Source organism: Cryptomeria japonica, chromosome 7 (assembly GCF_030272615.1).
Source record: "Cryptomeria japonica chromosome 7, Sugi_1.0, whole genome shotgun sequence".
Classification (NCBI taxonomy): domain Eukaryota; kingdom Viridiplantae; phylum Streptophyta; class Pinopsida; order Cupressales; family Cupressaceae; genus Cryptomeria; species Cryptomeria japonica.
Window position 1 is genome coordinate 729,434,039 of NC_081411.1, and position 23,520 is coordinate 729,457,558.

Genomic DNA, 23,520 nt, shown 5'->3' on the forward strand with positions numbered 1-23,520 from the left:
TCAGTATTCAAGCCTTCTTTCAGAACTAAAGGACCCAGTTTTAATAATCACTCAAAATTTGAGGCATTGGAGAAAGGTAGGCCTACTGGAAGTGCCAGTGCAGATGGTTTGAAGTGTCCTGAAGGAGCTGGTGAATTTGTGGCAACGTTTAAGAAGTCTTCAGGGAAATTTGTCATTATATCATCTACATCTTTGAAAAGAGAAAGAACTGTTCTTGGTGAAGATCTTAGTTCGGACCTAATCAATCGTGGAAGTGCTGGCCCTCAACAGAGCAGTGAAAGGGTGGGGCTTTCTGCTGGAAATCCTCTAGCTATCTCAACCTCCTCTAAGAAAGCAGTCTTTTTGTTATAATAATCTTGTGTCAGGAGAGTTGGAATCCCATGGAATGTTAGTGCCCTGCACTAAGAATGATACGAGAATAACATCTCAAACTACCGAAGGAGATTCAGTGGCAGTTCCATCATCTTTAGGGCATGATATGAGAACAATGTCTCAAACTACCAAACGAGAATCAGTGGCGGTTCCATCATCTTTAGGGCATGATATGAGAACAATGTCTCAAACTAGTGAAGGAGATTCAGTGGCAGTTCCATCATCTTCCATTAAGAGAGTGCAGTCTATTTTGTGTGAACATCCTTCTATGGAACTGTTTGAATCACATGACAAGTCTGTGCATCAAACAGAGAATGAGGATGGGAAAATGTGTGATGCTGCCACAGAGATTCACATGACAGTGCCATCTTTTGTTAGTCAGACCACATCGAATTTTGAAACTGCTGCAGAAAATCCTGCAGCCTTTTCCTCTTTGTCCATCAAGAGAGCAGAAAATGTTTTGGAGGGAGGTATTTCCTTCAGAGTTCCCAAATTTCTTACGAAACCTAAGTCACAAACGAAAAAAGGCCCCATCAATTTTTCAAACTACTTCTAAGAATCCAGTGACATTGCTTCCCTCATGCATAAAGAAATCTCAGGCCATTTTTGGGGAAGCTTGCACATCAGATGTACATGAATTAGACACTGGCTTCACTTTAAAAAAGGCCAGCACGATATTCCAAACTACACAAGGGAATCCCATGTCATTACCATCTTCCTCCAATAAGAAAGATAAAATTATGACTAGCAATGAACCTTCACAAATAGGGAATCATGGAAAACCAAAACCGATGCTTAGTATATCATCAACAATCTTTCAAACTGCTGCAGGATATTGTTTAAACACGTCTTTTATTGGGATTGAAAAATCAGAGAATAATGTGCAAAAAGAAAAGGATATGCAAACAGAGAAAAATGACAATGAGAATGATTTAAGATATACTAATGGAAGCTGTCAAGCTGCTGTGATCTTTCAGACAGCAGCTGGAAAACCAGTGGCGGCAGCAATGTCTTCAGTGAGAAGGGCCTTGTCTATGTTTAGTGATGATCACAACGCAGGTGTCAATGGAGGCAATGATGCCACTGGCATTTTCCAAAATACCATTAAAAAGTCTGCAGAAGCACTATTGCCCTCTGATGGAGGAGATGAAATTGCTCTTGGAAAAGACAGAATTGATAAAAGGTTAGGTTACCAGCAAGGCAGAGGATGGTGAAAAGAAACATAAATTTCATTTGGCATCTCCTGATTCATCTAAATTGTATGAGAGCAATGATGTTTCATTTGAGGCTATGAACAATCCCACATTGTCTATAACTATGTCAGGTATTACCTTGTTGTACAGGACTTAATTGCTTTTAAGTAGAATTTTTCTATTGAAGGATTTAACACCTTGTCCATATTTGTTTCAGGTATTAGTTAACACCTTGTTGTAGAGGACTTAAATTGCTTTTAAGTAGGATTTGTCTATAGAAATAAATGATTTTATTGACATATGGGTTAGATGCATGGTATTTTGGAAAATCATAAATGAAATAATGAGTGTTTGCTCCATATATAGAGCTTTTCAATGAGTCCTGAAGTATAGTTCAAGTACAGCTTCTGTTGAGACGTGTTAAAAGTAAAAGGATTATCTTAAATTGTTCTCAGCATGGGCGGTCACAGAATCTTTTGTTGGTTTTATTCTTCAAAGAATCTATCAGTTAAGCCTCAATCCCGACTGTCTTTTTTTCCACAGGCAAAGCAGAATTCTGGAAAAACCCTCTGGTTTCTCTCCAAGCAAAATCTCAAGCAAATCAGGGAAAGGCGTACCATCCAGGTAATTTTAGAGAAACAGATTTGAAAAGGTGCTCATCTAGGAAAGCAAATCTGGCAAACTGATCCAGCTAAGGTTGAACCAAGTAACAGATCATTTCCATATAGATTCAGCATAGAGGCAAAGCAAAAGCTAAAGTTCTACCTTATCTATATAACTACCAGTCTAAATTTGCCATGTTTTTTTGGAAAACATGCGATTGATTTTTCTAAATTATTGATGCTTAGATGGCCAAGAATATTGGATGTTCACTTTCACATGTAATGCTCTTAAGATTTGGTGGTTGTATATTTTCGTGGGGTGTTTTGTTTTACAGTTTAGGATGCATACATTGAATGTTCCAAACAGAAAATAGTTTAGAGAGATAAGATTTCCACAGTCCATGCTAAATTCATATATGCTTCTGGATTCAGCTGTGTAGAAGTTTTTGCATCAACGATTCGAATCACACTCCATGATTCATCATCAGGATAAGAGAGCTGTAGGAGAAAAGATCTACACAGCTCTCTTATCCTGATGAATCACGGAGTGTGATTCGAAACATTGATGCAAAAACTTCTACACAGCTGAATCCAGAAGCATATACAAAAGAAAATAATTTGTCAAATCCAAAACTTGAAACAACAAAATAAAGGCATACAGAATGATTCTAAATCATGAATAGGATGATCTTACAATAGTTTCCTTAAGGACATCCCTAGCTGCTATTCAATGTATTTTTTCTTTCCTCAGATGGTACAAATAATTCAACCTATCCATTTCTCCTTGCCCAACCATGTTGCCAGGTGAGGCTAAAGACTGTTTCTTATTACAATCTTCCCTGGTACAAAGCTGTCCTGACTTCGTACTTTTGTAATGATTATGTCCATGTTGTAAAGGAGCAACATGTCAACATTTTATGCTATTTCAAGCCATTATAGCTTTATTGATGCAGTCTTGCCAAAACCTCTTGTTCATGTCTGGTTGAAATGTATAATAGGAGAAAAAAAAGTTCCTTTTGAAATGACTTGCATTTGTTGTACATTTCATCTTTTCCCTTAATTATACCAATTAAAGGACTGCAGTTTTTTAATAAATAAATAATGAGCTTATATAGAAGGGCTGAAGACAAATTTTATACAATACAAGATTGAAGCCTGCTGCAGAACCTGAACCAAAAACAACTACTTGATTTGCAGCAATATACCATATAAAATGTCTTATTGCAGTTGTTAACTTTCCTCATGCTTTTACATCTTAAACATTATTAAAACTAACAGGAGCATTAAGCTTGCCATTGTTTGCCCTCTCGGGTAAACGGTTAAATGCAGAAAGTAAATGCACAGAACATAATGGAAATATATTAAATAACCAGCCTCTGTATTAATTCCACAGTCCATGTACAATAAGTGCTTATAACATTACATCTGACACGACCAACATCATGATCCTACTTCGAAGAAAAGGTACACAATATATAATACCCGAAGGGGTACGACACAACCGTCGCGACTCCAACTACCTACCCGTCGGCTAACTAACTGACCGCCGTAACTCATTATTACCGACGACAACATAAACATAATATAACAACATAACATAATGATTATTCCCGTCAACATCATCCCCCCCAAGAAAAGAAGTCGACTCCGACGACTTAATACAAAATAGAGATGAACGACAGAAACTACTGACGCCAGTCGGGCCCGGATCTTATACACTTGCTGCATCCTGAAAACCCTTTTCTGCTACCATCCGATGCTCAAGTGCGGATTTCACCAATATTGCTTCCTTTGCCATCACAGTCCTCCTGTGCCTAACCCAAACTTGTTTGCAAAACACGTTTTTCGGTCTCAGCTTCCACCAACTGCTACTCAATTGATACTATCTCCCTAGCCAATTTGTCCTCGATAGCCACGCGTGTTGCTCTCCCGGCATCCAACTCCTGGGTACGCTGAACTAAGTCTCACGCGACTATTGCCTCCAACCTGGTGGTCAGCTCCTCCCGAGCCCTCTGTGCATCCACCAAGGCAACCTCATGTCCAGCCGAGACATACTCCGAGTTCCTCAAAGCGTACCAGTCATGCCTGGAGGTGGCCACAATCCGCTGGCACAAATGCTAGGAGACACCTCAAATCCTCCATCACACTCCCCAAAGCCAAAAAACTGAACTGAATAACTCCCTGGTGTCATACAACTGCGCGGACCTGCAATGCCTTCCCTCAAACTCTGTTTGTTCCCAACCTCCAAATCCGTCTCCCTCTACGGCTTATGGCTTCCCCACCAATGCTTAGCTGCAGGCTTCTTTCTCACAGTACAAACAACCACAACACTTCCCGTGGTCTTCTGTAGCTCAAAATAAACTGGGGGTCTGGGGGTAGCGCCCCTCGCGGGGTCTGGGGCAGCGCCCCAGCGGGGTCGAGGGGCAGCGCCCCTCGTGGGGTCTTGGGGCAGCGCCCTACGTGCGTTGCAGTACAGGGCGGGGTCGAGGGGCAGCGCCCCCGCCGCCAACACCAATTTACAACCTTCATAACCATACAAAAGTCCATGGCGCGCATCATTTCTATGATATTTTATGATGTCAAAACCCTTCTTCTACACTCCAATATTTTCAGTGTCCAGGCTCCAGATGTCATCGAATCATTTTTCAATCCGTCGTCGTTTTTTTTTTTTTAAATTTTTTTAGGCACTGTAATGTCCCCAATGGCACCCCGGCCATACGACCTCCCTCTATGGTCAACAACAGCACTGGTACCTCCAATCGTGCGGTCGACACCCTTCTTACCATACGGACACACCTCCGGTCAACAACAGCATTGGCACCTCCAATCGTGTGGCTGCTTGGTCTACCTGTGGCGGTCGTTTTGCCCTTACGTGGCTATGTGGATTGTGAGGGCTTGGTCTCTTTTTTTTCTTTTTCCTTTTGCGGTTGCTACGCGTTGGTGTGCGTAACCCTTGGTGTGCGTGTTGATCGGGCCGTGCGGTGCGTCTTCCTCCTCCTCTATCCCTTGCTGTGCGGCGGTGTTCGGTGTTGTGCGGTGGTCGGGCTGTGCGGTGTGCGGTGGTGGGTTCATGTCTCGGCAACAACCTTCGGTGGCTCCCACCGCATGGTGGTGTCACCGTCGGTGGTTCCACCGCACGGTGGTGTCACTGTCGGTGGTTCCACCGCACGGTGGTGTCACCTTGGTCCCACCGTACGGTGGCCATTTTCCCTTTTTCTTTCTTTTTTTCTTTTTTTGACCGTACGGTCGCTGTCGTACGACCGTGCGATTTTTTTTTTAAAAAAAAAAAATTGTCTAGAGAGTCTTCGGCTCGGGTCCCCTGTCTCTGGGATCGCCCTTCATCCTTCTCGGTTTTCCTCGCCCAAAAGTCTCCTTTTGTCTCGTGCCTCTCAAGTCACTTGCCTGGCCTCTCGAGTCGCTCTCCATCCTCTCGGGTGTCTGTCCGGCCTCTCGGGTCCCCTGCGTGCTTCGCGTGGTAAGGTTTCAATTTGTACCCGTTGGTGGCCAATCTATTTTCAATGGCCATCGGAAGACCTGGAACCACAAATTCTACAGAGACCACGGTCTCCTTCCTGTACATAAGAAGAAGAAGAATAATAAAGATTTTGAAGACTGCGGTCTTCTACACAGGGTTCCAATCATTGCAAACACTCTTCGGATTATCTACGTCGCTAGGGTTTGGGGCGTCTCCCTTCCAATATTCTTTGTATTCTGGCAGGTACACCTCTGTTGGTTGCTCTGGTTCCTCTACTTCGAGCCTATAGCTTTGGAACATTTCGTAATCCTCCATTTGCCAGTGGAAGAGCCCGTTAAGTGAGCATACCTCATCTTCAGAACATCCCTCCAATTCGAGCACCCCTTCACTGTTCGGCTCCATCGCGTTCTTGCCCTTGCTTTCATCGGGACCCCCTTCCCCTTTATTAGAGTCCTCTGAGTCCGAGTCTGAAGAGGCGAGCTCTTCGCCGACATCTTGGGTGTGTAGGTCAATGGTATATTTCCGCCCTCCCTTCTCCATGGAAAGTGTATTTTTCTTCCAGTTGTGGTTTACCCTTGCGTTGATCAACCACGCTCTCCCCAGGATGGCGTCATAGCCTTTCTTCTTCGAGGGAATAACCACGAAATCTAACAAGAAGGGTTGTGTACCAATTGTCACTTGCTGGGCCATCAACAGGCCGAGTGGCTTAATGCCGTGTTGGTCCGCTCCCACCAGGTTGAATGTGGGTGGCCACAAGGTGGGCTTCCCCAGCCGCTTCCATGTTTCTTCTGGTAGTACATTCACCCCAGATCCACCGTCCACAATGGTGTCCTTCAGAATGGTCCCACGAATACCCATTTCTGCCACAGCTGGGTGTCTACCACTGCTCACGGCTAGTAACATCGGGTCAGTCGAAGGGCTGACGGAAACCTCCACCTGTGGTGTACTCTTCGTAGCGGTGGCGGGAACCCCTACCTGTGGTGCACTCGACGATGCGGTGCTTTGCACATTGGTGAGGATGGCAGTCCTCAATTGTGGCATAGACTCTAGAAGGTCTTTTACCTTTATCGGCACCTCCATCTGCAATATTTGCCCAATGATGTTATTTTCCGCTTCCGTACGGAATGATGTACTCGCCACCTCGTTGTCCCGTCGTTCGGTCATCATCTCACGTTCAATATTAGCCTTTGCCTCCCGTAATCTCTCCTTCTCCGTACGGAGGTCAGGATAAGTGGCTTTTTTCGTATGGGCGCGGGTGATCGCCAGTACTTCTTTCTCACCAGTCTTCTCAGCCTTCTCAATGTTGAGGAGATTAACCCCTGCCTGCGGGCAATTTGCGTCCTCATGGTCGCCTGGCCCACACCAACGACAGAGGTGCTGAGGGGTGGCTTCCTTCGTGCAATCACGGGCGAAGTGCCCCCATTGATTACAGGCCCTACATTGGATAATTGGCCGGCCCTTGGCGTCATATTGGAGACGGCTTCCGTTATTGTTATTGTTGCTATTCCTTCCGTCGCCGCGTCTATTGTCTCGATATCCTCCAGATGATGCCGTTGTGTTAGTATGTTGGCCGGTACCCGCTGGTGCGGATGTTGTGGCCTACTCCGTGAACAACACCTGTCTCATTTGCGTACCTCGGGTTTTCATGTTGTACGAGCACTCCTTGGTGGAGTGTCCCATCACTTGGCAAATCTCGCAGAATGCCTTCTTTTGGCAAGTACCCTTTGTGTGCCCTTCCTCTTTGCACTCAGTGCACCATATGTCCCCTTCGTTCCGACCAGTGCTTCTCATTATTTTGAATTCCTTTCTCATTCGCTCCATGTCTTTCTGGAGCGCTTGCACCCGTTTGCCAGCCTCGTCGTCGCTGCTGCTTTCCTGTGAAGAGTCATCGTCCTCGGATGAGGATTTATTACTTTTCTTCTTCTTTGATGTTTTGTGTTCGCTTTCCAGGTCCATCGCCCTATTATAAGCGTCGTCATATGACGTTGGGGGTACAATTTTCATCTTCCTCCGTAGGGAGGATTTCAACCCTTCAACGAACCATTGTTTCTTCAATCCATCTGCGGGTTGGCTTTCCATTTTACCCAAGAGTTCTTTCAGCCTCCGACTGTATGCTCGTACTGTCTCCCTGGTACCTTGTTTGGTACTGTATATCTCCGTTACAATTTCATTGTCATCACGGAGCAACCGAAACTCCCCCGTGAATTCCTTCTGTAGATTGGCCCATGTGGCCACTTTTTGCTTGTCCACATCGGAGTACCAATCTATGGCAACTCCTCGTAACGTGGCTGGGAACTGCTGTACCCGGTCATCCTGGTCTGTTACTCCGTTGGCGGACCAAATGGTTTCACATGTACGGCAGTGCCGTAAGGGGTCTTCCTTGCCCTCCCCTGTGAACTTTGGCAATTTTTGTTTACTCGCCATCCCACCATTGGGTCTCGCTCCTCTAATTCCTTGTGTGCTTGTACCTGTCGATCCTTCGCCTCCTGCAACTGAACCTCCACTCGTGGGTCCTCCGGAAAAAGTTGCTGACACTGAACCAAACAAATTGCCTCCCGTACGGTACCCTTGTGCTCCCTCGGCACCTTCGGTCGTACCGTCACCTTCCGGTGTCTCCCTCCGGTTGGTTGTCTCCCTCCGGTTGTCCTCTGAAATGGACAAATTCTTTAGCAAGTCTCTGGTAGCGTCGATCAGGTTTAGACTTCGCCTTGTTTGTTCCACCAATTCTTCGCGGCTTCTTACCCTACGGTGGTATTCTGGCGAACTGTAGAGTTCTCCTTCGGCACCCTCCGTGACTCCTTCTGGCAGCCCTACAACAGTGTAGACAGTGTAGTTCTCTCAGTCTATCTCTGCCTCCGCAACCTCCGTGACACCTCCTGGGTTCCCTTCGGGCAACCCCTCGGCCAGTCGTCCCTCGGCAAGCTGCCTTAGCCTACGCCTTCGTTCTATCTGCTGTCTGAGATTCAACGCGGTTTGTGCCACTTCCCATTCGTCACTCTGTATCTTTTTATTTTTGTCCTTATTTAGTCTATTGGGCATAAGTCACTTCCATACACAACAAACACACGCCATGTACACAAAAAAACTTTTATTATTTTTATTTTTATTTTGCCTTTCGGCCACAATTTATATCAGCAGTGTGTCGGGATTATTACAAGGTTCAATTTCCCCCTGGCCTGGCGCCATCTCGTTCCGTTACCTGTCGGCTGTTCTCTTCGTAGCGTTGCAGGATTTGTTGTCGTCGCTCTTCCTGGGCAATCTCCTCCAGGCAGGCTTGTTGTGCCAGCGATGCCTGTGCAAGCAACTGGGGGAGGTGGTTCATCAACCGGTTTACTGTCGGGCTAACCTCCAGCGCTGTCCACACGGCACTTGGTGGGGTTTCTGCCTCCGCCGCTTCTCGTCGAACGTATGTCTGAATGGCACAACTCTTCTCCTGTGTAAAGTTCTGTTCGCGCGTCGTCAGCCTCCGGGTTTACTTCACCAACGGGTAGGCTCATTGTGTCTGTGCGCCATCCGTGTCTTCCGTTCCCGAGTTCGTCTAGGCAACGGCGCCAAATGTTTGCCCTCTCGGGTAAACGGTTAAATGCAGAAAGTAAATGCACAGAACATAATGGAAATATATTAAATAACCAGCCTCTGTATTAATTCCACAGTCCATGTACAATAAGTGCTTATAACATTACATCTGACACGACCAACATCATGATCCTACTTCGAAGAAAAGGTACACAATATATAATACCCGAAGGGGTACGACACAACCGTCGCGACTCCAACTACCTACCCGTCGGCTAACTAACTGACCGCCGTAACTCATTATTACCGACGACAACATAAACATAATATAACAACATAACATAATGATTATTCCCGTCAACAGCCATAAGCAGTTACACACCTTGTATAAGCTACACTAGTATGAGTCAAAAAGATAATCCACTACCTGATACACTTAATTACTGTATGTAAGCAAGAAGATTGTTACACCGGTAGCTCTTTTAGGTGCCCAAGCCTTGAAACACAATGTTTCCTTAAAAATAAGAATCCAAGAATAAATTTGTAGCTTTAGATGGACCTCATTACACAAACAACATTCAATGTAATCAATACTGAAAGTAAACAGTTCGCATACAAACTTGTGTAAGGCATAAACAACATTCACTGTAATCAATATTGCAAGTAAACAGTTAACATACAAACTTGTGTAAGTTGCAAACAATATTCATTGTAATCAATTTGGAAGTAAACAGTTCACATACAAACTTGTGTAAGTCACAAATAACATTCATCGTAAACAATATTAGAATTAAACAATTAAAATACAACATTGGAAGTAAACAGTTAAACATATAAACTTGTGTAAGTCACAAACACCATTCATCATAATCAATGTTGGAAGTAAACTTTTCATGTACAAACTTGTGAAGTCACAAACAACAAACATTTCATATACAAACTTGTGTAACTCACAAACAACATTCATCATAATTAATATCGGAAGTAAACAGTTCACATGCAAACTTGTGTATGGGGGATTCAGGAAAAACCACAGATGACATCATTGAGCTCCAAACTTGTAGCCAAAAGCATTAAAAGATGAAAATATAGGAAATTTGCAAATCTAGAATAAACAAGAAGGTTTACAACTTTTGTTCACAAGGCTTTTAGAAGAAAACTAAGAGCTGTGGATGTTGTGATACAGGAGCATCCCTGGTCTACAGGCGATCCTGTGTCAACAAAAAAAAAAGTTTGTTCCCTTTTCTTTTTTTGTAGGTTCTGTATATGTGCTTGGAGTTAAAAGTCTGTACCTTCATTTGCATGTTTCTACAAGTCTTTGGATGCTGCTGTGATAATGCACAAGGATTTGGTTGGAGCATTCTTGCTGCATTCATTTCTGAGCTTATCAAATATTTTCCATCATGCTGAATAATTTGAGTTGTGTGGTAACAACTTGATCATTTTTGAACTTAGTGCTTTCTTGGGGACTTCACTTGACATGGTTCTATCTTTTTGATCTTTCAGAAGTCACTTGTCATCAAGATTCCTTATGGATTTCAGGTTCTCATCCACGGAAGGAATAAGTATGCACACCCTATGCTAGATTTCAAATTTCAGATCTTTGATTTATCATGGACTTGTGCTTTGAGACCTTTCATTTAGGAGCCCCCACCTCAACGGTACATGCCTGATTCTAGAATCTTTGCTACCCTAATTGGACCAAGCAAAGGGAAGATTATGGTTGGCACCAACATAGAATGTATCATTTGTAATGAATTACATAGAAAGAAACTGTGCTGCAGTTGCAAGGGACCTTGGGAACCAGGTCATAGGTGTTTAGGGAAATCGTAAAGGTAAAGTCCATTATATTGAAGTCCTATTTGATAGTAAGGAAGAGGAGAAGGCTGAACAAATGCAAGGCAGCAAGCAGAATGATTCTGATGGGAAATGGGAGGAACATTTGAAACATTTGGATGAGGTACTAGGCATCATTGAGGCATAGTCTTTATATGCTAGGGCTTCCAAGTGTGAGGTCGACATGACAAAAATCTTATACTTGGGTCATGTGATCAGCGCTCAGGGTGTTCAGGTACATCAAGAGAAGAAAGGAGCTTTCAGGTGGACAAACAAGGCTCAATAGGCATTTGATAGACTTAAGGAGGTGATGAGCACTTGTCCTGTATTAGCTCTACCAGTTTGCACTCAGCATTTTGTGTTAGAATGTGATGCTTCGGGTGAGGGGATTGTGACAATATTAATGTAGTACTGCATCCCATCGCCTATGAGAGATGGAAACTCAGTGACACAGAGAGGGTCTACTCCATCTACGACAAGGAAATGCTTGCCATCATGCATTCATTGGCAAAATTCAGACGGTACTTGGTAGGTGGGAAATTTGTGTTCTAAAAAATGCTGGATAGAAGACTGAAGTGCAATGTTAATTTCACTATTTCATGGGTTTCCCATCTTGTCATTTTCTTAGACAAGGTCAAAGTCCAAACAAGGGGCATGCTCTTAATAATGGAGATGATCTTAAATCAGTTTGCTATCTGAGAGTTTGTTTGTACTTGGGAAACTAGGATTAGGAAGTGTTTCTCATGGTTAGAAAACCATTCAGTGTTTAATGCTTCTTGAAAATTTACATTGAACAAATTCTTTTTTATATACAAATTTTTCCATAGCCAAGAACAGGAACTCTTCCAAAGGGCAATCCAAAGGGCATGGGCTCGAACTCTTCCATGACAATCTCTGTGATAGAGAAATATTTAATAGAATCAAGAATGAGGCATCTGAAACAACTGATCGGATAATAACTGGAGCAGTAAAAGTCTTTGCCCACCCCCTTTGTGGTGAGGCTTGGAATCTGCTGTAAATGTTCCCCAAACTGCCATTTTAGAGTGCAAATTAGTATGCAATATTATTTGCCATCAAGAATGGAAATCAAATTCAGTCAAGATAGAATGATACAGAGACCCTATGTCATTATGAGAGATTTGATGAAACACATGAAAGAATTACATTAAGAACATCTGAGAAACCTTGCTAAGTCTATATATACTTTGACGGCTTATATAGAAGGGAAAAATTACTGTCTACTTTAAAGGTGTTACATGCCCCTAGTCCTTAATTTTGAAACCTTAACTTGTGGATTGTCTCTGCAGGTCATGCAATTGTTGCCGATTGTTTTATTCATCCTTATATTTATGAATCTATTTTTTAAATGTATCTAATCTATGCCAAATCCTTGGGGTTTAGGTTTGCTTGAAAATTAAAACTTGTGGAGAGGAAGTAATTCCATCTTACTTAAACTATATTTTTATTTATTATTTTTCTAAACAAATTGCTTACTGCTTGCAGAAGTTAAAGAAATTTACTGTCTTTATCTTTCATTTCTTATATGTTTTTAGCTTACTTGCTTTTAGAAGATCTTATATGTTGCGTTGAATCCATATGTTGTAGGGGTTCTGGATAAATAAAAACTTGCGAACTGAAAATTTATTTTACTTTCGATGAGCTGTAACTTGTGTAAATTGCACAATGATTGCCATACTCTGAAAATGATAAAATTTCTTTGGACTATATCATGTAAATTTTCCATAAAAATGGAATCATCAGTGTTATTTGTGGATTTCTCTGGAATAGAAGGTGAATAAAATAGGATAAAAAACCATTGGTACCAGATATATAAATCTCAATGTTTATATGTAGAATTCAAAAAAATTTAATTAGGTAATTTTTATATATAAAAGAGGATGAAAGACAGTTTGTAACAGATTTTATATGTCAAAATCTTAGGGTTTTTATTATGTAAATTTTTACACAAAAATTTGATGTCTTGTCAGTGTTCCCAATAATTGCTTAGATTTGATTATTTACACGTCCAATGCATTTATTCATGGTTTTTTGAGGTTACAAGATCTTTACATATTTTAGAGTTCAGCTCTTAGGAATTTTCCCATATATATAGTTTTGGCAGGCTTTCAAACATCTTTGAAGGAAACCAGATGTGACAGATCTTCTGTGAAGGAAAGTAGATGTGATGGATCTTCCTTGAAGGAAAGTGGATGTGATGGATCTTCCTTGAAGGAAAGTGGATGTGATGGATTTTCACAAAGACCAATTACCCTGCAGATGACCTCACATTCTGTTGACATGCCACAACTAAATCCTTATCATTCAGAGTTCCTTGTCAATGGACATGATACAGAACATGGACAAGATTATTCTAGAAAATTTGTAGTAGAGCAGGAGTCAAACCTTAATGCCAGTGACCCACAGATATCTGCAAGTAGCTCACCCCCAACTGGTAACACTGCTGAAATAGGAAAGTTGTGTAAGAAATATAGCAGGAAACGACCAGTGTTCAAGTCATCTTTCAGAAACGAAGAACTGAAATTTAAAAATTTCTCAAAGCTTGATGTGTTGAATAAAGCTAAGCCTAGTGGAAATTCTAGTGGAGATGGTTTGACTTCTTTAAAAGGAGCTGGTGATTTTACTGGCATGTTTAAGAAAGCTTCAGGAAAATCTGTCAGTATATTGTCTTCGTCCTTGGAAAGAGCAAGGGCTCTTCTTGGTAAGGATCTCGGTGCAGAATTAATTAATCCTGGATGTGCCGATCCTTCACAGAATAGTGAAGTTATGGGGCTGTTACCTACTGCTTCCATAATTCCTCCAGCTGTTACGATTCCCTCTATCAAGAATGCAGAGTCTCTTTGTTTTGAAAATCTTACATCAGAAGTATTGGAATCCCAGAGTGTGCCAGTGCCCCATGCTGAGAAAAAGATAAGATTTCAAACTACTGAAGGAGAAGATCCAGTAGTAGTTCCGACATGTTCCATCACGAGACCACAATCTGCTATTTGTGGACATCATACTTTGGAGTTATTCAAATCACATGACAAATCTGTCCCCCAAACAATGAATAAGGATATGAAAATGTTTGGCGCTGCCAAAGAGAATCATGTGACAGTGTTGTCTTCTCTGAGTCAGACCACATCAAATTTTGAAGTTGGCACAGGAAATCCTGTAAACGTTTCCTCTTTGTCAATGCAGGGAGCCAGAAATGATTTGGGGGAAGACACGTCTTTCACATTTTCCGAATTACATACTAGATCCAAGTCACAGACCATAAATAAGGCAACTGCAATTTTTCAAACTGCTTCTGGGAATCCAGTGACAGTGCTTCCCTCATCCATCAAGAAAGCCCTTGCTATTTTTGGGAAGTCATCAACATCAGACTTACATGAGTCAGACACTGGGTCCACTCCGCAGAAGGCTAGCATAATGTTCCAGACTACACCAGGAAATCCTGTGTCAGTACGATCTTTGACTGATAAGAATGCAAAAAATATGACTAGTAATGAACCTTTAGAAACAGTGGATCATGACAAGCCAAAACCAATGGTTAATACTTCTTCAGAAGTGTTTCAAACTTCCACAGGAAATTGTTTAAAGACGTCTTTTGCTGGTATAAAAAATTCAGAGACTAATGTGCAAAAGGAAAAGGATATCCAAACAGGGAAAAATAATAATGAGAATGCTTTAAGTTCTAACAATGGAATTTGTCGAACATCTCTGATCTTTCAGACAGCAGCTGGAAAACCAGTGGTGGTGTCAATATCTTCAGTGAAAAGGGCCTTATCTATTCTTGGTGATGATGACAACCTAGTTGTCAATGGAGGCAATGATACCACTGGAAGTTTTGAAAATATCATTGAAAAGTCTGCAGAAGCACTATTGCCCTCTTATAAAAGAGGAGAAACTATTCTTGGAAAAGATAGAAGGGATATAAGCAAGGGAGAGGATGGTGAAAAGAAACATGAACTCCAGTTGGGATGTGCTGATCAACCTAAATTATGTGACAGTGACAAGGCTGCCTTTGAGTTTGCAAAGATTCCCACAAAGTCGATATCTGTATCAGGTATTGCTTTGTTGTAGAGGAAATGGCAACTTTGAAGTAGAATTTGTTTATTGAAGTATACGGTTTGATTGATATTTAGGCTACATGGATAGTAATTGGAAAATCATAACTGAAAATATAGTGGTTTGCTTTGTACATTAAACATTTCCAAGACTTCTGCACTGTATTTCAAATATGGCTCCAGAAATGAATAAAAGACATGGGTATTCACTAACATAAAATATCTCTTTCAGGCCTTTTAGCTGTGGACTTCCTGTGTTCACATTTATGGTGAACATGTAATTGATTTTGCCAAATAATTGCTACTGAAATGATGATGAATAATAGATGTTCACTTCCACAAGCAGAAAAGACTTGATGCAAAAAGAATTACAATTTGGTGTTTACATATTAAACATTCCAAACTGAAAATAATTTGCCAAATTCCAATCTCAAACACACAATAAAGATGTACATAATGGCTCTTAATCATGAACAGAATGGTCTTACAACAGTGCCCTTGAGAATGTTTGTAGCTGCTATTGAATATGCTTGCCCCTTTTTCTTGGTCATAAAAAAATCATTCAATCCTACTTGGCTTAATCTAGTTGCCAGACAACACTGAATGCTTTGTTGCTTATTGCAATCTTCTCTAGTACAAAGTTGTCATGGCTTTCTCCTTTTCTAACGATTACATCCATTTTGTAAAACAGCAACATGTTATGCTATTTCAATCAGTTATGGCTTGATTGGTAGGGTGATATCAAAAGCTTTCATTCATATCTCGTTGAAGTGTGTATTAGGCATAATGTGACTAAGAAATGACTTGCACTTCTATCTTTTTCCCTTTGCATATCAATGAAAGACTTTTAATTTTTTTAATATGTAAATAATGAGCTTATATATGAGGGTTCAATAGAGACTTTTACACTATAAGATTGAAGTCCAGTGCAGGAATCTGGAACAAACAGATGCTTGATTGCAGCTACATAGCATTACAAAAACTTATTTTTGGATAAGAAGCTGTTATCTTTTGTCATGCTGTAACTTCTTAAACATGATTAAAGCTAACAGGAGCATTAAGAATCCGTATGCTTCTACACACCACATATAAGTTACTCTAGCATGAGCCAACTGGATAATGTCATAACAGGGGCTATTTATCATTGTGTACCAAAATAACAAAGGGCTATTTATCATTGTGTACAAAATAACAAAACTTGTTCTAGTGGTATCTTTGTCGGGTGCTGAAGTCAGGAAACACACTATTTTTCCTTATAAGAAGATATTCAAGAATAGAAGCATAGCCCTTGATTGTCCTGTTTATGCATACAACTTTCAGTGTAAACAATATTGGGAGAAAACCATTTACATAAAAACTTGTGCAAGTTGGCTTCAGGGAAAACCATATTAACATTCTGAAATATCTGGGAATGTTTTGAGGTTTTGGACTATTTGGGGATAGGTGGGGGACATCCTCAGCTGTCTTGCCATCTCGAAAACACCATTGGGGATAGGGACACTGGTTTTAGAGCCTGAGATATCCCCCCGTAGGCATTATACCTTTAAACACTTTTCACTAACACCATGATTGCCTTATATGATTTCCTTAAGCCAGGTGTTGACATGCACTTTTATACTTAATTTTGTTCTTTTGGGGAGTTTGCAACATAATGTTGAGACTTGGACTAAACAGAAACTCACAAGCCAATTTTTGATTTGAACTTGGACTTGATGAAAAACTTGACCAAAGCTTGAGAGCTGAAAATATCATTGAAAATAGTGTCTTTGAGAGTTGAACTTGAAAGTTGGAAGTTGAACTGAAAGAAAACTTGTTTTGATATTCTTAAAATTGTTTTCTTTTACATAAAAAATGGATTTGGAAATCCATGTAGATAGTATGAATAAAAAACATAAAAAGATCAAGCTAAGTTTGAGAAGAGTCACTCCTTCCATCATTAGATATATGAAGCCTGTTATCCTTTCTGATTCTATCAGATGTGAGAACACACTAACTCAACTCAATGGAGGCCAACTCTTCATTTGCTGTTATAATCTTCTTGTGGCAGAGGTCCATGTTGTAACAGAGAAGTGCAAGGTCATTTAACCTTTTGCATTGGTAATTCAATTGCACTTTTTGGAGTGTATGTGCTCAAACATACTCCAATTACACTTGTAACCTGAAGCATCTTATGTTGGGTTAACACCAAATTGTGAATCCTTTGAATATTTGGTACTTTAGTACCAATTTTTTCCTACTGTGCATCTTTAACAGATTTTTTAAATAGTTCAGATTTACAAATTTGAAATATTCATTATTGAACAACAAAAAGGAGAAATATTTAGATCAATATTTCCAAGAATATAAATTTGACTGGCCTAAAAGTTGTCCCTGTCAACTTGCAAAAAAATGTATTTGCAAATGTTGCACCCATGTTCCACAATTTTTTTGCCTTGCTCTATTTTGTAATGTCGGCCAAGATTAAATCAAAGCAATGGGATAAGCTGGAGCTTCAAAAAGGGTAGGGTTGTCTCTCCATTAGGAATCTACTTACAATAACATAATTTGTTGCATTGTCTATGACTACTTGTACTACATTTTCTTCACTCACCTCTGCGAAATTCTTCCAAAAGACATGATAGTGCATTGCTTCTTCCTCTAAATAGCTTGTTGCTCATCAATGATTGAGATTGCACATTAGCCAACTTCTTTGTCAATATCAAGTGCTTCTAATTTACAATTTTTGTCTTCCTTGAAGGATCAATTGCTTATAAGAAAATTGTGCCACCTGAAAATGAAACAAAAAATACTCAGCAACATCCTATTTTTTCTATCAGTCTATCCATCAGACATGATAGTGCTTTACTTCTTCCTCTAGTTAGCTTGCTGCTCATTAACGGTTGACTCTACATAAGCCACCTTCTTTTTCAAAATCATTCCCATAGGTCATTAATAGAAGAAACTTTGAGACCTTGACGAGCTATGACAATTGTATCTACCTATTATTGCCAATGAAGAGATCTAAAACACAAAAAAGATTTTAGAATTGTAAAAATATCATCTTTTGCAATTATAATAAAAAATAAAAGTGAAAGTGAAAAATCAGAATTGAAATACAAAATGAAACCAAAAAAAGCAATAGATTAGCTCGCCATATTGATGGGAATGTTTTAAAAGTAGTAGAAGTTGGTCGCTGCACTCCTTGTCACCACTATTTGTCTATGATGTTTTCCAACAACTGTTGAGAACCAGGAGCATTATGTGGTCCAAACAACTTCTCTTATTACCGGCTCTATGCTCAATGCTACTAGAACTCATTCTGGGTGTTGAGTGAAAGAGGTTGCTATTTGTTGTTTTTGGCCTTATCCTTTGTTTCTTCTTTTTCTAAAGGGTCTTTGATTGTTTTTAACCCCCCTCACAATTTTCAGTTCAATGCTTTGCTGAATGACTTGTCACATCTAGGTATGTGTAAAAGCCTAAAAGTTGATTTGAGGCGATTAATGCCTCCTAGACTTTCTATACTACAATACTTGCAAATATTTGTCCTCATTTCATACCTAAACTGTCATTCTTCCACCCAGAGTCTTTACTTCGTGACTTTGATATATTAAGAATATAAACCCTAAATTGTAGAGAGGAAAAAGAGTGGTTAAGGTAACATAAGAATCTAGATTTCAAAGAAAAAAGCAAAAATCTAAGGAAAATGCAAGGAAGGAATCTAAAAAAGTGTAAGGGAAAAAAAAAGAGAAAACAAAAGGAAGGAAAGAACCTTAGTTTTTATAGTTCTTTCAAAATTCTATGATCGAAATAGAAGAGATGGAGATATGATCTGAAAGTTGTATTTTATCTGCTATAGCATGTTTTAAAGATGCAACACACTTATCAATTTCGGTGTGTGCATCCTCCTCAATGTAAGCATGCTATATAAGTGGATGAGGGGTTACGTAGTGAAGAGATATGTCTTCTCACGTGGGAAGACACATCTCTTCCCGTAGTACCTCTACCACAGTATATAAACTAGTCACCGTTTACTTACCCGATCGGAAGGAGTGCGACTTGTTTGAGAATCGCTTTACCACCTGATACCATGAACGGTGTAACCGTTGGTCAAATGCGATAAGTTAACTTTGGTTTTATTTATCATTAGTTAACGTTAACATATTAGTATATGCAATCAAATATATATATATATCGGAAGCATGAAATAGTATGACCGACGTTACAAAATTAACACTCCCTCTTAACTAGGGAGGACACATTCATGTTAGAGAAAACATCACAATTCATCCATTGATTGTGAAGAGAGGAGATATCACACCATAGTGATATTCAGAGATATGGCTCAACAATGAATATCAATTCTCATGATACTCACCATAACTCATAGTTATCAAGTAAGGTATGTGCACTGGCATCAAGTCACATGATGCCTACCATACTGATAATGATTTCATGGCATGTCCACGAATATTATGTTCATAATATTCACCATGAAGATCTCTATCATAATTATGGTTTATTTAATGATATCAACCAACAAATATCTACCATAATGTCTCAGAGATATATATACTATCATGACATGTCCACAGATATCAAGTCACATGATATCTATCAAGATAGTTAAATTGATAATTGTAAAATCGTCACCTTACAATATCAATTTGAAACAAGTGTTCATTATTGAAAAGTCGTCACCCTTCAATAATGTTCACAAAAGGCCCATGCAGTCATGGAGTCACACACATGACAAATAAAAGAGTTTACACACTAAACATCTTTAAATATATTAGTATATCAGAATAAATGAGACTCTATCTTAAAATTAAATAACATTTTCAACCATACCAAGTTTATCTCTAAAGTTTTCAATCTTGACCCTGGAGAGAGGCTTGGTACGAATGTCTGCAATCTGATCACCTGTACTAATATAATTCAATCGGATCACATTCCTTTCCACCATATCTCGAATATAGTGATAAGGAATCTCAATGTGTTTAGACCTTTCATGAAATACTGGATTCATTGAAAGCTTGATGCAACTTTGATTGTCACAGTAGATGACAATAGGATTTAAGGGCTGACCAAACAATCCTACAAGCAATTTCAGGAGCCATACAGCTTCTCTTGCTCCCATGGAGGCTGCAATGTATTCAGCTTCTGTAGAACTCTGAGCAACTGAAGACTGTTTTCTACATATCCATGAGATCATTCCCGATCCTAAACTGAATCAACATCCTGATGTGCTTTTCTTGTCAACTATGCTTCCAGCCCAATCAGAATCAGTGAATCCATGTAGGTCAAGTTCTACATGTTTATATTTCAAACCAAAACCAATAGTTCCTCGAAAATATCTCAGAATATGCTTTGCAGCAACAAGATGTATTTCCCTGGGTTCACACATGAACTGACTTAGTGCATTTACATCATAACATATATTAGGTCTTGTGTTTACCAAATACATCAGAGACCCAATAATCTGTCTGTAGAGTGTTGTTGTCGGGTAATTAAGCATTAAGGTAAATTGTGTTAGCGTCGGCAGTTAACCCGTTGGTTGTCGGCAGTTGGCACTGGGTAACTGAACAAACTCTTTTATATTGTATCTGTTTCCAGTCTTTGGGATGTCATTGTAGTCGAACATATTGCTATCATTGTATGTACTGGTTTATTATGAATCAATAGAACACTTGTGAGTTCCATATATTCTGTGTACTTTTGTCATTTATGCAATGTCTTAACTTGACACCCTACGGGGAAAACATTTGGTGCTGTTGCCTAAGTAAAAAACTTGGGAGCAACGGGAAAAGGACGTACTACATGGCACACGGATAATGGGACAACCATTACCAGAAGGAACGAGTGACCTTGACAGAGAACCCGATGAATTGTTCGAGGGGGAAAAGACACTCACGGGGGATTTCTCCTGCATCCTACAGGCGGCAATCGAAACACACGTACGGAGGGAAGCCATTGCCGAAGATGTCCCAGAAGATGTTGTGTGGAGTTCGCTCGGAGTAAGCCCCGCTGTGAATTGGTTGATGAGCCAACTGCCTAACCTTTTGGCACAAGGATTTTTGGCTCTCCAGAACTGAAGGGAAGACATCTACCGAGAGAACCGACGACAGCAAATTCTACGAGAATTTAGGGAGCGCCAAGAAGAGGAGCGCAATACATGAACTTTGACGGTCAGCAAGAATAAATAAGAACACCCCCATTGTAATGAGTATGCCAGTGACATACATTATGTACGAGGGATGAAGTAATAAAAGTTTTTTTTTTGTTTGGCTGTGTACATGGTATGTGCTTGCTGTGTACGGAAGTGATTTATGCCCAATATACTAAATAAAGACAAAAATAAAAAGATACAAAGTGACGAATGGGAAGTGGCACAAAGAGCGTTGAATCTTAGACAATAGATAGAACGAAGGCGTAGGCTAAGGCAGCTTGCCGACAGACAACCGATCGAGGGGTTGCTCGAAGGGAACCCAGGAGGTGTCACAAAGGTTGTAGAGGCAGAGATAGACGGAGAGAATTACACTCTCTACACTGTTGTAGGGTTGCCTGAAGAGAACCTAGAAGAAGTCACGGAGGGTGCCGAAGGAGAACTCTACAGTTCGCCAAAATACCACCATAGGATAAGAAGTCGCGAAGAGTTGGTGGAACAAACAAGGCGAAATCTAAACTTGATCGACGCTACCTCAGACCTACTAAAGAACTTGTCCATTTCGGAGGACAACTAGAGGGAGACAACCAACCAGAGGGAGATGACCGAAGGTGACGGTATGGTGGAAGGTGCCGAGGGAACACAAGGGTACCGTATGGGAGGCAATTTGTTCGGTTCAGGGTCACCAACCTTCTCCAGAGGACCCACGAGTGGAGGTTCAGGTGCAGGAGGCGGAGGCGGCGAATCACCAGGTACAAGCACACAAGGCATCAGAGGAGCGAGACCTAGCGGTCGGATGGCAAGTAAACAAAAATTGCCAAAGTTCACAGGGGATGGCAAGGAGAACCCCGTACGGCACTGTCGTACATGTGAAACTATTTGGTCTGCCAACAGAGTGACGAACCAGGATGAGTGGGTACAGCAGTTCCCAACCACGTTATGCGGAGTTGCCATAGATTGGTACTCCGATGTTGACAAGCAAAAAGTGGCCACATGGGCGAATCTACAGAAGGAATTCAAGGAGGAGTTTCGGTTGCTTCGTGATGACAATGAAATCGTACCCAAGATATATAGTACCAAACAAGGTCTTAAGGAGACAGTATGGGCATACAGTCGGAGGCTAAAAGAATTGCTGGGTAAAATGGAAAGCCAACCCGTAGATGGGTTGAAGAAACGATGTTTCGTTGAAGGGTTGAAATCTTCCCTACGGAAGAAGATGAAAATTGTACCCCCAATGTCATATGACGACGCTTATAATAGGGCGCTGGACCTCGAGAGCGAACACGAAACGTCAAAGAAGAAGAAAAGTAATAAATACTCATCGACGATGATGAAGACTCTGACGGGGAAAGCAGCAGCGATGGCGAATCGAGTAAAAAGGTGCACGCACTCCAAAGGATATGTAGCGAATGCTGAAAGAATTCAAAACCATGAAGGGGAGTACGAGTAAGATTGAAGAAAACTATAGGAGTGACGGACACACCAAGGGGTCCTGCCCCAAGAAGGCTTTCTGTTACATTTGTCGGATTGCCGGACATTTGACAAAGGAATGTCCCTACAATATGAAAACCATGAGCCAACAAGTTCTCTTCACGCAAGAGCAGCCAGCCGCCGGAACTTCGCAAACCGCCAACGATAATGCATCATCTGGCGGATACCAGAACAACCGGTGAGGGGGGAAGACGAATAATAACAATAATAACAGGGGCCGGATCCAATATGATGTGAAGGGACGACCAATGATCTAGTGTCGAGCCTGCAATCAATGGGGCCACTTTGTGAGGGAATGCACCTCAGAAGAAACTCCACAAAAACTATGCAAATTGTGTGGGCTTGGAGACCACGATGATGGAACTTGCCCAATGTCTGGAGTGAACCTGCTCAAAATTGACAGGATGGAGGAACGGGTATTGGCAATCACATGGTCACAGGCAAAGAAGGCCAAATATCTAGACCCTCGCATGGAGAAGCAGCGGGCGCTGGAGGCGAAGGCTGAAGTGGGGAAGGAAATGTTGGCACAAGGGAACACTCAGGAAGCGGCAAGTACTTCTCACTCTGAGGCTGAGGAAAATATCCTGAATCAAATGCTGCAGATTGAAGTACCTGTGAAGATGAAGGACCTCTTGGAAACGATGCCGCAATTACGAACGACACTCCTACGTATGGTGCAAGTAACCCCACAGAGTCGGGTGACTCGGAATACGGATGTTCTTGGCGGAACACCAACAGACCCATTGGTGCTAACACTATACAGTGGTCGGCACCCGACGGTGGTAGAAATGGGAATACTTGGCACCATTTTGACTGACACCATTGT

The 23,520-nt window shown here is 41.0% G+C and overlaps 1 protein-coding gene across 6 annotated transcripts in view; it reads left to right on the forward strand.

Moving 5' to 3' along the window:
• Positions 1–23,520, forward strand: part of LOC131047463 (protein BREAST CANCER SUSCEPTIBILITY 2 homolog B) — a 130,676-nt gene that overhangs the window by 1,412 nt on the left and 105,744 nt on the right. For 5 of the 6 annotated variants that reach the window (XM_057981359.2, XM_057981360.2, XM_057981363.2 and 2 more), the window contains exons 2-3: positions 2,109–2,189; positions 13,108–15,060. In XM_057981359.2, coding sequence (XP_057837342.2) covers positions 2,109–2,189; positions 13,108–15,060 — 2,034 coding nt within the window. The remainder of the gene's footprint in view (positions 1–2,108; positions 2,190–13,107; positions 15,061–23,520) is intronic. The other variant, XM_057981362.2, reaches the window with a different exon arrangement.